General features: G+C 46.5%; 1 protein-coding gene across 1 annotated transcript in view; it reads left to right on the top strand.

Moving 5' to 3' along the window:
- FBXO22 (F-box protein 22) overlaps positions 1-12,770 on the top strand; it is a 22,068-nt gene that overhangs the window by 3,853 nt on the left and 5,445 nt on the right. The window contains exons 2-6 of the mRNA XM_030884318.2: positions 29-122; positions 427-565; positions 4,899-4,986; positions 7,614-7,709; positions 11,993-12,157. Of these exons, the coding sequence (XP_030740178.2) occupies positions 29-122; positions 427-565; positions 4,899-4,986; positions 7,614-7,709; positions 11,993-12,157 (582 nt within the window). The remainder of the gene's footprint in view (positions 1-28; positions 123-426; positions 566-4,898; positions 4,987-7,613; positions 7,710-11,992; positions 12,158-12,770) is intronic.

Below are 12,770 nucleotides of genomic sequence, written 5' to 3'. Positions count from 1 at the left end.
GGCCTGGCCTGGCGACACGCTCCTGCAGGTGCTCTGAGCGCCTTCGTGCTGAGTAACCTGGCGGAGGTGGTGGAGCGCGTCCTGACCTTCCTCCCCGCCAAGGCGTTGCTGCGGGTGGCCGGGTGAGGACCGAGGCGGCGGCCCGCGTACCGTGGGCACCGCGGCCGGGGGGCTGGGGACGCCCGCGCGACCCTGGGGTGCCTCGACGGCTCAGCTCTGTCTTGAGATGACGCCCCTACCCGCCTGGCCTGGCCTGGCGACACGCTCCTGCAGGTGCTCTGTGCGCCTGGCTCTCCCTCCAAACCAGCGGCGCGCAACTCTGCTCGCTCGGCGCCCTGGGATCTGCCCGGGGCCCCCGGGGGTTGCGGGCAGCCGAGAGGTGGGAGCGAAAGTCCATTCCCAACCCCTGTGCATTTGCGTCCCCAGCGTGTGCCGCCTCTGGAGGGAGTGTGTGCGCCGCGTGCTGCGGGCCCACCGCAGTGTGACCTGGATCTCCGCGGGCCCGGCGGAGGGCAGCCACCTGGAGGGCCACTGCTTGGTCCGAGCGCTGGCGGAGGAGCTGGAGGCAAGTAAGACGGGCTGTCGTGTCCGGCCGTTCCCAGGGTTGTTGGGACAGTCTTTGGGAACTATGTCTCTCTCCCTCCCCTCTCTCGAACCCCCATGTTATATATGGCTTTATTTTGTAATGTAGGGAACATTGTCTCAAACACTAAAAGTCAATACGCCTCCGCTTTAGGGTAGATATGAACGTTATGTTGTCAGGCTGTGTTACCATCTCCGAGACCCTGTAGAGTCGAACCACTAGTTCCTGGGGCGTTAAATCTTTACGGGAGTAGACAACCGTATCTTTTTCTCCTGCGGAGCAGTTGGTAAGTTCCAACTGCCCACCTTCTCCTTGGCATCTCAGTGTGTGGTCCACTGGATGGTAAATACATGGTAGACCTAAGTGGCCAATGATTAGGCAACTTCGAAAGGACCAGAGCTGTTACCAGTGGGCTGTGTTTCCGCAATGTCAGGCGTTAGAAGCCACCATCCAGTTTGGCAGGAGGAAGGCGCTGTTTTCTACTAAAGAGTTACAGACTAGGACACTCAACATTAAGGTTTAGAGTCAATATGGTGGCAGGGAGTGGTTTTTGGTCCAAAGCAATAGAGATCTGGGGGAAACCCAATGGAAGCCGCCTGATGTGACCTATGGAAAACCCGTACACCTGCAAAATTAGAATCTACAGTCAAGGTGCCTTAACCTGTTTCCCCACATGATCCCAGGATTCTGCCTGAAAATTTTGCAACAAAGGCAACGGCTGCCAGAAACACTTTGGATTCATTACTCCTTCATTTTCAATTAATTTCTGATCATTACATGCGCAGAATCCTTTCACTGTTGCCACAAATTTCACCACCCCCATATTCAGTCATGGGAGCCCATTTGAGGTTGAGACCCACAGTTTAAGAAGCTTGATAAGATCTGTAAGCTCCCAATAAAATGTGTTTTTTTTTAAAGAAGCAGCTTTGGTATAAAACTGGAAGAGACCAGATCACCAGAGGCAGAAAAGAAATTCACTTAAAATACATACGCAATATAATAGAGGGCGGTTTCTCCCCGTTGAGTTTTAGATGAAACAGTTTGAATGGGAATCCACTTGGTGGCAGCAAGTGAAGGATGTGCACTTACATTTTTTCACATTTCTTTGAATGTTGGCAATTGAAGTATCCAGTATAATCACAGTTAACAGTGAGCACTGCTGCTGCCTATTTTGCAAGAAAGGTGCCTGAACTCTTGCTCTGCCTCCTCAGTGTTTGCATAACCAGAAAGCTGAAAACCAAGACGTGGGGGACATTATAATGATGGGGTTGGGGGGTGGGTGGATTTTGTAAGTGAACAAGCAGATTAAGAAAGTATACCTTAAGTCTTATCTGAATGATTTTGCATTAAAAGTAAATAAACAGTTAAAAAAAGTTAACATGTATTTCTTTTCTTTAGGTGTGGAGGTGTGAGTGATTTTTAAAAGTGCTTCTTTATACTTTGTGAGATTCCCCCCCCTCCCCCCCAAAGGCACTCAGCCTTCTTGCTCACTGGGGTGGGGAGCACACCACTATCTTGCTGCTCCGTTCCTCTCACTGTCTGGTATCCCAGCGCCCTGTCTCAAGGATGCTCAGCACACAGGGACCTCAGAGTCTGGAGGAAGCACTCCACTCCTGGCTCCTCTTTCTGAAGTGTCGTGAGATTCTCCTCCCCCAACCCCCCACCCCTCACCTCTGAGGTGGCTTGTTGGTTTTCATGGTGGACCTTCGGAGATTGTTTCCACCTTTTGCCTCTTGTGACTAAACCGACCGCTGTAGGGTCGATGCTGACTCACAGCAACGCTATAGGACGGAGTCGAACTGCCCTGTGGGTTTCTGAGACTAACTCTTCACCAGTTCCGAAAGCCCATCTTTCTCCCGAAGAGTAAGCGTGGCTGGTGATTTCAATCTGCTGACCTTTTGGATCACAGCCTAACATAACCACTGCACTCTTCAGTAAATATTGGTGTGCAAGTTTATGCTTTCAATTCTTTTGGGTACATACTTGCTTTAACTCTGTTACTGGGCATATTTTCATGCCCCCTACAGCTTTCTAAAACTTCTCAACCTTTGCAACACCTTTGAATGATGGGAAGAGGTCCTGGTTGGGTTACATTGTTGTCTTTCTGAAGAGAAGACACCCAGTAATGTTTTTCAGTGGGTGCCAGATAGAGAGGCCCATGAAACTCCAGGATTAAATTGCCAACGCTTCTTTAAGATTAATAAACATAGGGCCTAAAAACTGCATGGTTAGTCTGCTAGTGTGTGGCAGAATCAAGGCAAAGACCTAAGTCTCTAGAATGGTCTTTCCATTACCCACCACGCCAAGCAGTGGAGACTCAGTGGCCCGGAGTAACCCAGCGGTGAGTGGTAGGGCTGTGGCAAACTTGAGTATTTTACCTCTGCCAAAGGCAGTGCTGGCCAAGCCATGTCAGGATGACCCGTTTTTCAAAAGTCCCATTTTATGTAATGCTCCTGTGGCATGTTCCATGTTGGCTACCAGTTTACACTTTGTTTGAACCTATGGGGCTAAGGAAACTCTGTCCACAGGTCTTTCTTATCTGGCCCTGAAGTGACTGCAAGTTGTCCTACCACTGCTTGTTTATTGAGAGGTGTATGTACATCGACTTGGCCACATGGTAACATCCCCCCACATCCTAATGGATCCTTGTTTCTTTTCACCAGCACTGAAGTGAAGAGCTCGATACTAAGTTCTTTATTCCGTTCTGATAATAAAAACATCATCGACCAGTGTCGATGCTGGGAACCAGGGTCTGTGCTTTCCTGTCACTGTTTCGGCCAGACAGGTTAGTTCAAGAAAGTGTGCTTCTGGAAGGGAACAGTGGGGTTTGCCCTCGCCAAACTGCTTTGAAAATCAAGCACATTCTGTAGCCAAACTGACAAAAAGATTTTTCAGCGATCACATTTTCCCCAGGCTTAAGTTTATCAGGAGTTTCAGGTGTAGTTTACCAGACCACCGTCCGCCAAAGAATGCTTGTGGTGTTCATCTAAACGGGGGGCTTCGGGTCTGGCTTCCTACCTTAATGGCCTTGTTTAAGCCTGTGCCTGAATGAGACAACCATCCCTCCTGATTAAGCTTAAAAGACATTTTTATTGCTGGGGACGGGGCTGGTTCACGCTGAACCAGAAAACTCCATTTTTTAATTCCAACAAATGAAATCTTGAGTTTTGTTCTGTTTCTAGTATTTTGATTAGGAGCAGGCCAGCTTTTCCATCGGCTCTATCAGTGTCACCTCCGTGGTGTGGAGTCCTCGTTAACCACTCCACGTTGAGCAGAGAGACAGACAGCCGAATTTAATGGGAGATCCATCCATCCTGGGAAAGCATCCCAGTTTGCAAGAATTAACAAGACTTTTATACTTGATTCTCTTTTGAGAACCTCAATCTCCTAGTCTCTGGCTTTTGCCAAAATTGGCCAACTTGTTCATTGAAGAACAAAGCAGGTGTTTATTACATGGTCTACGCCTTCCACAGTTTAGAAGTACAAATAACCCCTCGTTCTACTGTTTTTGTATCGGAACTTACATGGCTACCACTGGGAAAATGAACTTGGCTTGGAGATCTGTCTTATTTGAAGGGCTCGTACTGTTGCTGGGCCATCAGGGAGATGAACTGACGTAGTCATTGCGCCCGTGGTTCAAGCATAGTACAAGTTGTGAGGATGGTGCAGGAATGGCCTGTGTTTGGTGCTTTAGCGCTATGAGCATGCCTAACAAGAACAACAGTACACACTGCCAAGTCAGCTCACAAGCCTCGTGACGCAGCCTGGCAGAGTAACACTGCCACAGGGGCTCTCCAGGCTGTGATATGGATGGGAGCTGATGGGCACATCTTTTGTAGAGCTGCTGGTAGGTTTCAGCTGCCAGCCTTTTGGCTAGCCACCAAGCACTGGACTATTGCATTATCATGGCTCCTTTGAAGGAATAATTAAAAAATAAACGAATACAAACCCACTGCCCATGGGTTGGTTCCGATTCCCACTGACCCGATACAGGTAGCAGTCTATACATCTCTACAGTAGCAGCTAGCTTCATCTTTCTCACAAGGAACAGCCGGTGGGTTTGAACTGGCAACCTTGCTATTAGCATGCCATTGCCCTACCCAAAGCTCCAGCAGGGCTCCTTTGAAAGAGTCATAGGCGTGAAGTAAATGACTTAGTTGAAAACAGAATCTTAAGTGGAGAGACTGAGAATGCTAGCGCCTACCTGAAAGCAGGCAGGTGAGGAAGGCATCATTTGCCAGGGAGATGCTGCAGGGCCACCGCCACGCTCTATAAGAGTCCTGTGATCCAATCCAGTTTTCTTTTTTCTTTGCAGAATGTTCGCATCTTACCCCAGACAGTCCTTTACATGGCTGACTCCGAAACGTTTATTAGTCTGGAAGAGTGCCGTGGTCACAAGAGAGGTGAATATCAAACGCAAGCGTTTCTCTCTGGTCTGAGTTCTTATGTTCCTGCTGCCTGGGGTTGGATACAGTACGAGTCTTGTGAATGACTGGCTTTCCAAGCCTGTCCCTGATAGTATACATGAATAAGTCTCTCTGAATCTTCAGGAACTGTTTTTGCTCTAAAGATTGCTTGTTAAACTGCAGAATTTGCGAAAGCAAGTTCTTCAAAAGATTTTTTGGTTGTTATTCCTTAATTTGAAATCTTCCAGACACTCTTTTTGATTTTGTATCTATATACCATGCGTTCTTGCCCTGCTAAGGCCAAAAGTGGGCTGAGTGCCCTAAGACACGCACACCAGACCCAGAGTTAGAAATTAAAACAAAGCAACAACATGACACAACTCACTGCCAATCAAGATAGTTCTGACTCATAGCAACCCTATAAAACAGAGTATAACTACCTCTCTGGGTACCACGAGACTTAAGTCTTCACAGGCGCAAACAGCCTCATCTATCTCCCAAGGAGCAGCTAGTGAGTTTGAACCACTGACTTTGGGGTTAGCGCCTCAATGCATAATTCACTCTGCTATCATTATCTAATCTGAATTTCGTTAACTGCTTATAGAGTCAAAAAGAGTTATAATTTGAACCCCAGACCTCCAAAACCCCTGCCATTGAATCCATTGCAACACATAGCAACCATACAGGACAGAGCAGAGTTCTTCCTTTGGGTTTCCGAGACTGTGAGACTATATGGGAGTAGACAGCCCTGTTTCTTTCCCACAGAGCATCTGATGGCTTGCATTAAATACAGTTTAATGCTGTATTAGGCTGGGTTCTCTAGAGAAACAAAACCAGTGATACTCACATAAGAAGAAACTTAATACCAAGAAAGTATCCCAGCCAAGACCAATTCAAGTTCATGGGTCCTATCCTAGCTGGAGCGCTCGTCAGATAACCGTAGTGAAGGCCGATGATGCAGAAAGGTAAAGCAGGGGCATCACGGGTCAGCTGGTACAGAGTCTCAGCCCAAAATCAGTGGAAACACGGTACAGACGGCTCTTGGGGTCAGGCAGCGTACATGGGCTTTGCCCCATTCAAGTAGGAATAACGAAAGACAATTTTCTAAGAATCAAAAGTGCCCTTTGCCAAGACCTTTCCAAATACCAACCAGGTGGCCATATCTGACCTCTGGCCAGCTCCACCCAGTTGTCATAAGGCAGAGGTCAGACAAGCCTCCATTCTTCATCTTCATGATCTGTTTCTCTAGAGCAGCGGTTTTTGACCTGTGGGTCGTGACCCCTTTGGGGGTCGAACGACCCTTTCACAGGGGTCGACCGATTCATAACAGTAGCAACGAAAATAATTTTATGGTTGGGGGTCACCACAACATGAGGAACTGTATTAAAGGGTCACAGCATCAGGAAGGTTGAGAACCACTGCTCTAGAACCAACCCTGCTCCCACGCACTAAACTGTATTAGGCTGAGTTATCTAGAGAAACAAACCCATGACACATAGATGTTTAAGAAGGGACTCTATCTATATCGAGAAATAACTTTGTATCAGTGAAGCAGTCCAGCCCCGTCCAACTCATGGGTCCCATGCCAGCTGTAGCCCTCTGTAGATTCAGGTCATGGAAGATCAATGATACCGAAAGGTGTAGCTGGAAACAGGGAGATCACAGGTGGGCAGGTGCACAGTTGCGTGGACACAGGTTAGTGGAACCATGGCAGGACACAGACAGCTCTCAGGGTCAGGCGACCCACATGAGGCCACCCCTGGAGCCAGGCAGAGTGCCAGCAAGCAGGAAGGCCAAGTGCAGGGGGAGGTTCCCAGTTTCTTCTAAAAAGGCTGCATCACCAGACTGCCCACCTGATGGACAGGTTGGACTCCACAGGTACCATCAAGTTGACCTCCCCCCCCCCCCCCAAAAAAAAAAAAAAGTCAAACTACCCCTCTGTTACCGTGGTTCTTTATCAGGTGCACAAAAAGGTCCAGTAGTGAGCCTGGCTTCTGCTGAATTTGAGATCGTGGGGCAAAAGCAGAATGGCCTCATCGCTCATTGACTGTCTCCTTAGGGAACTCCAAGGTCAGAAGCAAGTGTGATGCTGTTGTGAGGGTTAAGGTTTTGTGTCCGCTTCTCTGGGTCATGGAGCTCGGATGGCATGGAGTTGGGCTCTATGTTCAGCAGTTCAAAACCACCAGCTGCTCCTGGGTTTTCTACTCTTATAAAGAGGTAGTCTCAGAAACCCACAGGTTGGGTTTGGTAAGAGTCGGCGTAGACTCAGTGGCAAGGAGTCTGGTTTGGGTTTCACATTGGTGTGTGATGGTGTAGTCTTCCTCCATTTTTGATCTCCTGGTCATCCTCTTAAGTTCACATAGTGACCTGGTGTCTGGAACCTAACCGTGTCTGTAAGTAAGGAGGGGCTGTAAATGCAAGAAAGAGGCCAACTCGTGCGTGAGGCTTTAGAATTTAAAGTACAGCAGAAGCCCAGGAGGAGGAAAAGATTGTTTGAATTAAAGCTTTCAATTTTCTGGTAAGTTTTCTGGTGTCGAATGACTTTAAAGTGACCCAGTGTTTGGTTTTCTTTTTATTTATACAATCAGATGTGTATGTTTAAATGTGTAACGGTGTCATTGCAGCAAGGAAAAGAACTAATATGGAAACAGCATTTGCTCTTGAGAAGCTATTTCCCAAACAGTGCCAAGTCCTTGGGATTGTGACCCCAGGAATCATAGGTAAGAGAAATACCGATTCAATGGTTTCGCATCTTCTATTACTGTGGGATTGGTGTGTTATTTGTATCTTAAAAGTATGTTCCTATTTTTGGCTATCCCTAACACAATAAAAGTAGTGACATCTACCATGCTATTATATTTGACTTATACTAATGTTCCTTAAGTTATGGTGATTAATATTTGCAATCTCGAGGCATACCTACATTAACCAAATATCATGGCTAACTTTTTGGTGGCTGTCGGTCCTTACTGTTTGCCTCCCATTAAGTGCCATATAAATGGCACAGTCCCATAGAGAAGCCTGCGTTTTTGCTTGTTTCCCTCAATGTAAAATTTTCACAGAATTTTGTTTTTAACTAATTTCTTAAATAATATTCTATTATATAAATAAATTCAGATTTGTACATCCATTCTCCTTTTGATGAATATTTGGGTTGTTTCCGGTTTGGGGCTGTAACAAGTGAGCCCTTGAAAGGATTGCCCTGAGATAATTTTTCAACCTTAAGTCAGAATTACCCTTTGGAGGACTTCTTACAACCACAGTATTGTTGAGCTTCCTCAGTAAGAATGTCTGCCTTGCACACTGTGCGCTTCTTAGGACTGTTTGTTAAAGGGACAATAGCAACCTGAAAGTTTGGCAGGAAACTTGGGGGACAAGGAGTTGGAGGGACCACTGGGAGGCAGAAGGAGAAAGTGGTTGCACCCTGGACATGGAATCTGTGCTGCTAGGTGCACAAGTAAAAGTCGTTGGATTGGTGTATGGGTTGCTGAATGACAAGTAAACTGAAGCTGATTTTTAAAAACAGCAAAAAACTTCACAGCATATTGCAAACATACAAGAGTGTAACCCCACCTCAAAAAAATGTGAAAAAAGATCTGGTGGTCAGAGCTTTCCTAGTAAGCATTCCCCCTCCCCAGGCTTTAGTGCACCCAGTGGCATCACCTGGAAAGGTTCTCTTTGGTCACAGTGAATTTTTTTGTGAGTGGTCGTTTTAAGAGGAAAGCATGCGGCTGTGCAATTTTGTTTCGTGCCCGGGGGGTGGGCGAGAGCCGCAGAAACTGTTACCATCTTGAACACAGCTTACAAGGACAGCGGCTATGAGAAAAACTCAAGTGTACAAGTGGCTTTCTCATTTCCAAAAAGGTGAAAGGTCGATTGATGACAAACCTTTTCCTGGACATCCATCCATGCACTTGTGCCCGAAGACCAACGAGGGACCATTGAAGAGATGGGGACGTTATCAGGACTATTTTGGAGCTTGGTTCGGTGACTTTGAACGAAGATTTGGGAATGAGAAGGGTCACTGCAAAATGTGTGCCTGAGTTGACTGACCAGGATAAGGACCGTCAAGTGGGAACATGCTGTGCTTCGAAAGAACAGCTCTGAAGCGACCCAGACTGGTGAGGGGACATGGTGCTATTCTTATGACCCAGAACACCTTCAGTCAAGCCAGCGGAAGACTCCATCGTCACCTCGCCCAAAAAAAGCTCATCGGGTGAAATCAAAGATCAAGACGATGCTCATTGGTTTTTTGATGTGAGGGGGATGGTACCTTTGGAGTTCGGTCTACCAGGTCAGGTGGTTAATCAAGCTTTCTACTTAGAGGTTCTGGAAAGATTGGATAACTGTGTGTCAAAACTGGCCTGATTTGAGGCAGGTGGGGGACTGGTTTTGCCACTACGACAATGCACCTGCTCACGCAGCCATCCCAGTGCACCAGTTTGTGGCAAAACACAACATGCCTCTCTTGCCCCGTGCACCTGACCTTGCTCCATGCGACTTCTTTTTGTTTCTGCCAATGAAGAGAGACATGAAAGGGCAGCGACATAAAAGAGGTAAAGGGGGAAAAAAGCAAAAACGAGGGAGGTGCTGTCAGCCATCCAAACAGATAAGTTTGAAAAATGTTTCCAAAAATGGAACACAGATTTACTAAATGTATTAAGTGTAATGGAAAGTACTTTGAAGGTGATAGAGTTGGTTTGTGTGTTTGGGGGGGCGGGGGCCGGAATTAAATGCATAGCTTTGACCAAAAAATTCTGGGTTTTGGGGGTGGTGGTAACCCCTCATATATCGACAGCAGCCAGTGACCTGCCTGTTGTGGTGCCTGGCTCAGCAGTCCTGTTGTGTAAATGTAACTTATTACTTAAATACCATTGAGGGAGCACTTGGGTGTTTCCCTTTAATTTCCTATTGAGAAGTCTGTGGTAAAGTGCTTGTGCGGCGGCTATAGACTGCATGTAACTTTTTTAAGGATACATTTATTAAAATAGAATTGCCTGTCCTTAAGCCCAAGTGTTGCTTTAGAAAACTGTTTGTGAGGCCTGTAGAAAAGAGTGGTGGAAGTGCAGTAAGCATTCCCATGCCCTTCCATTTAACTTCATTCTGGTAAACAAGTTAGACCAGATTTGCTTTTCCACTCGTGGTTGATGAAAGCCTCTCTCCCTGAACCAGCTGCAGGTGAGCGGAAGAGCCTGCGATCAGCTTGGTGCTGAGCCGCGTTCCACAGGCAGGACTGCCGAAGGAGCCCTGCTGTGAGATGGAACAGCAGGGTTTCGGCTTTTTGGTTTCTTTAATTCTTTTACTGGGGGCTCTTACAGAGCTTATAACAATCCATCATTCAGTTGTATCAAGCACCCTTGTGCATATGTTGCCATCATCCTTCCGAAAACATTTCTATTTGAGCCCTTGATATCAGCTCATCTTTTTCCCCCTCCCTCGGCCACTCTCCCACCCCCATGAATCCTTGATCAATTGTATATTGTTATTTTGTATCCTACACAGTTATTTCCCTTCACCCACATTTCTATTCTTCCCTCTGGGGTTTGTGCATGTTATATATCCAATCTTGTGATCAGTTCTCCCTTTCTCCCCACCCTTCAAGGGATTGCTACTCTCATTTTTGTTCCAGAGGGGCTTATCTGCCCTGGATTCCGTGTGTAGAGAGTGCTTTTTTTTGGTAATATATGACATTTTATCCATAAATATGCCAAACCTAAAATATAAGGACTCTTGACATACTGCCATATCAAAATCCCTAAACATTGGTTATCTCAAAAACAAATCAGAGCTCAGGTTTTCCAGTATATTATATACAGTGGTCTTGGTTGCTTGATGTTTGTTTTGCCTATTTTATTATTTTTTAATCCTTTTATTGGGGACTCTTACAACAATCCATCTATCAGTTGTATCAAGCATATTTAAACATGTTGCCATCATCAATTTCAAAATATTTTCTTTCTGTTTAAACCTTTCATATCAACTTCTCTTTTTTCCCTCTCTCCCCTGCCCTCCCACCTTCATGGTTATAAATTATAAATTAGTATTTTCATATCTTTTAAAAAATCATTTTATTGGAGGCTCATACAACTCTCATTATAATCCATACATATATCAGTTGTGTCAAGCACATTTGTACATTCGTTGCCATCGTCATTCTTAAAACATTTGCTTTCTACTTGAGCCCTTGGCATCAGCTCCTCATTTTCCCCCTCCCTTCCTGCTCCCCCCTCCCTCAGGAACCCTTGATAATTTATAAGTTATTGTTTTGTCATATCTTACACTGTCCAATGTGTCCGTGCTCTCTCCCTTTGTCCACATTACTATTATTCATCCCCCTGGGGATGGGGGGAGTGATAAATCATTGTAGTCAGTTCCCCATTTCTCCCCCTTCTCCACCCTACACCTTCCCCCTACCCTCATGGTATCGTGCTCCCATTGCTGTTCCTGAGGGGTTTACCTGTTCTGGATTCCATGTGTCGAGGGCACTGATCTGTACCAATGTACATGCTCCAGTCTAGCCAGATTTGTAAGGTAGAACTGGGGTCATGATAGTGGCGGGGAGGAAGCATTAAAGAACTAGAGGAATGTTGTTTCATGGGTGCTGTATTGCACCCTGGCTGAATTGTGACTCTTCTGTGAAGGGATATCTAATTGTCTACAGATGGGCTTTGGGTCTCCACTCTGACCCACCCTTGCTTGTTCGCATTGATATAATTGTTTGTTTTGGATCTCTTGATACCTGATACAGTGGACACCTCGTGATCACACAGGCTGGTGTGCTTCCTCCATGTGGGGTTTGTTGCTTCCCTGCTAGATGACCGCTTGTTTATCTTCAAGCCTTTAAGACTCCAGACACTGTATCTTCCAATGGCTGGCACCCTCAGTTTCCTTCCCCACATTAGCTTATGCGCCTGCTTTGTCGTCACCGATCGTGCCGCGAAGCTGAGCAGCAGAGTGGAACGGCAGGGTGTACGTGCTCATGCGACTCTTACTTCTTTCCTAGTGACTCCCATGGGGCCGGGCAGTAATCGGCCTCAGGAAATAGAAATTGGAGAAGCTGGCTTTGCCCTTCTATTCCCTCAAATTGAAGGAGTAAAAATACAGCCCTTTCATTTTATTAAGGATCCAAAGAAGATAACACTAGACCGACGACAGCTCACTGAAGTGGGTAAGTTGCTATTTGCCTTTAGTTGCCTGTTTTGTCCACTGACGGAGTTCGTGATGCTCCGTAATTCAGTCTCGGGAGCCTTTGGGAGCGTCTGTGTTGTGGAAAAGCCCATGTTCTGGAGATGGGTAGGCAATCACGTTCAGTGACCAGGAGGGCTCATGTGGCAGCTTGGGTAGAATTGATACACTTTTAAAATTACTTTATGTGCATTAAAGCCCAGAAAGAGCCAGAGGTGAACATTTTTCCAAAACTACTCTTGTGGATTACTTGTCTGTATTTCAGTCTGGATGTTCAAGGAATGATTCCTCCGGACATGTTCTTGGTTTTTGCCCCATTTGGGAGCTGAGAAGGTGGGGCTCTGATAGCTAAGTGAGGGTGGTTGTGGAATTGGGCCAAGCCGCCACCTTGGGGAGAGCAGCTGAGCGCTGAACTCTTGTGCCGAAGGACTCCCTTCGTTTCTCTTTACAGCTTCCTCATAGTGCGTCGTCTGTGTGGTGGTGTTGTTAGTAGCCACAGAGTCGATCCCGACTCTCAGCGACCTGACGTTGTTACCACAGAACAAGATCCCACCTTCCCACAAACCCCGACCCCAGCGATTCTCACTCTGTGGGTC

The sequence above is a fragment of the Echinops telfairi genome, unplaced genomic scaffold (genome assembly GCF_000313985.2).
Source record: "Echinops telfairi isolate 266 unplaced genomic scaffold, ASM31398v2 ScPeMD7_7475;HRSCAF=8513, whole genome shotgun sequence".
NCBI lineage: Eukaryota > Metazoa > Chordata > Mammalia > Afrosoricida > Tenrecidae > Echinops > Echinops telfairi.
Note: the sequence above shows the minus strand (reverse complement) of the source record. Positions and strands in the feature narration are given on the sequence as shown.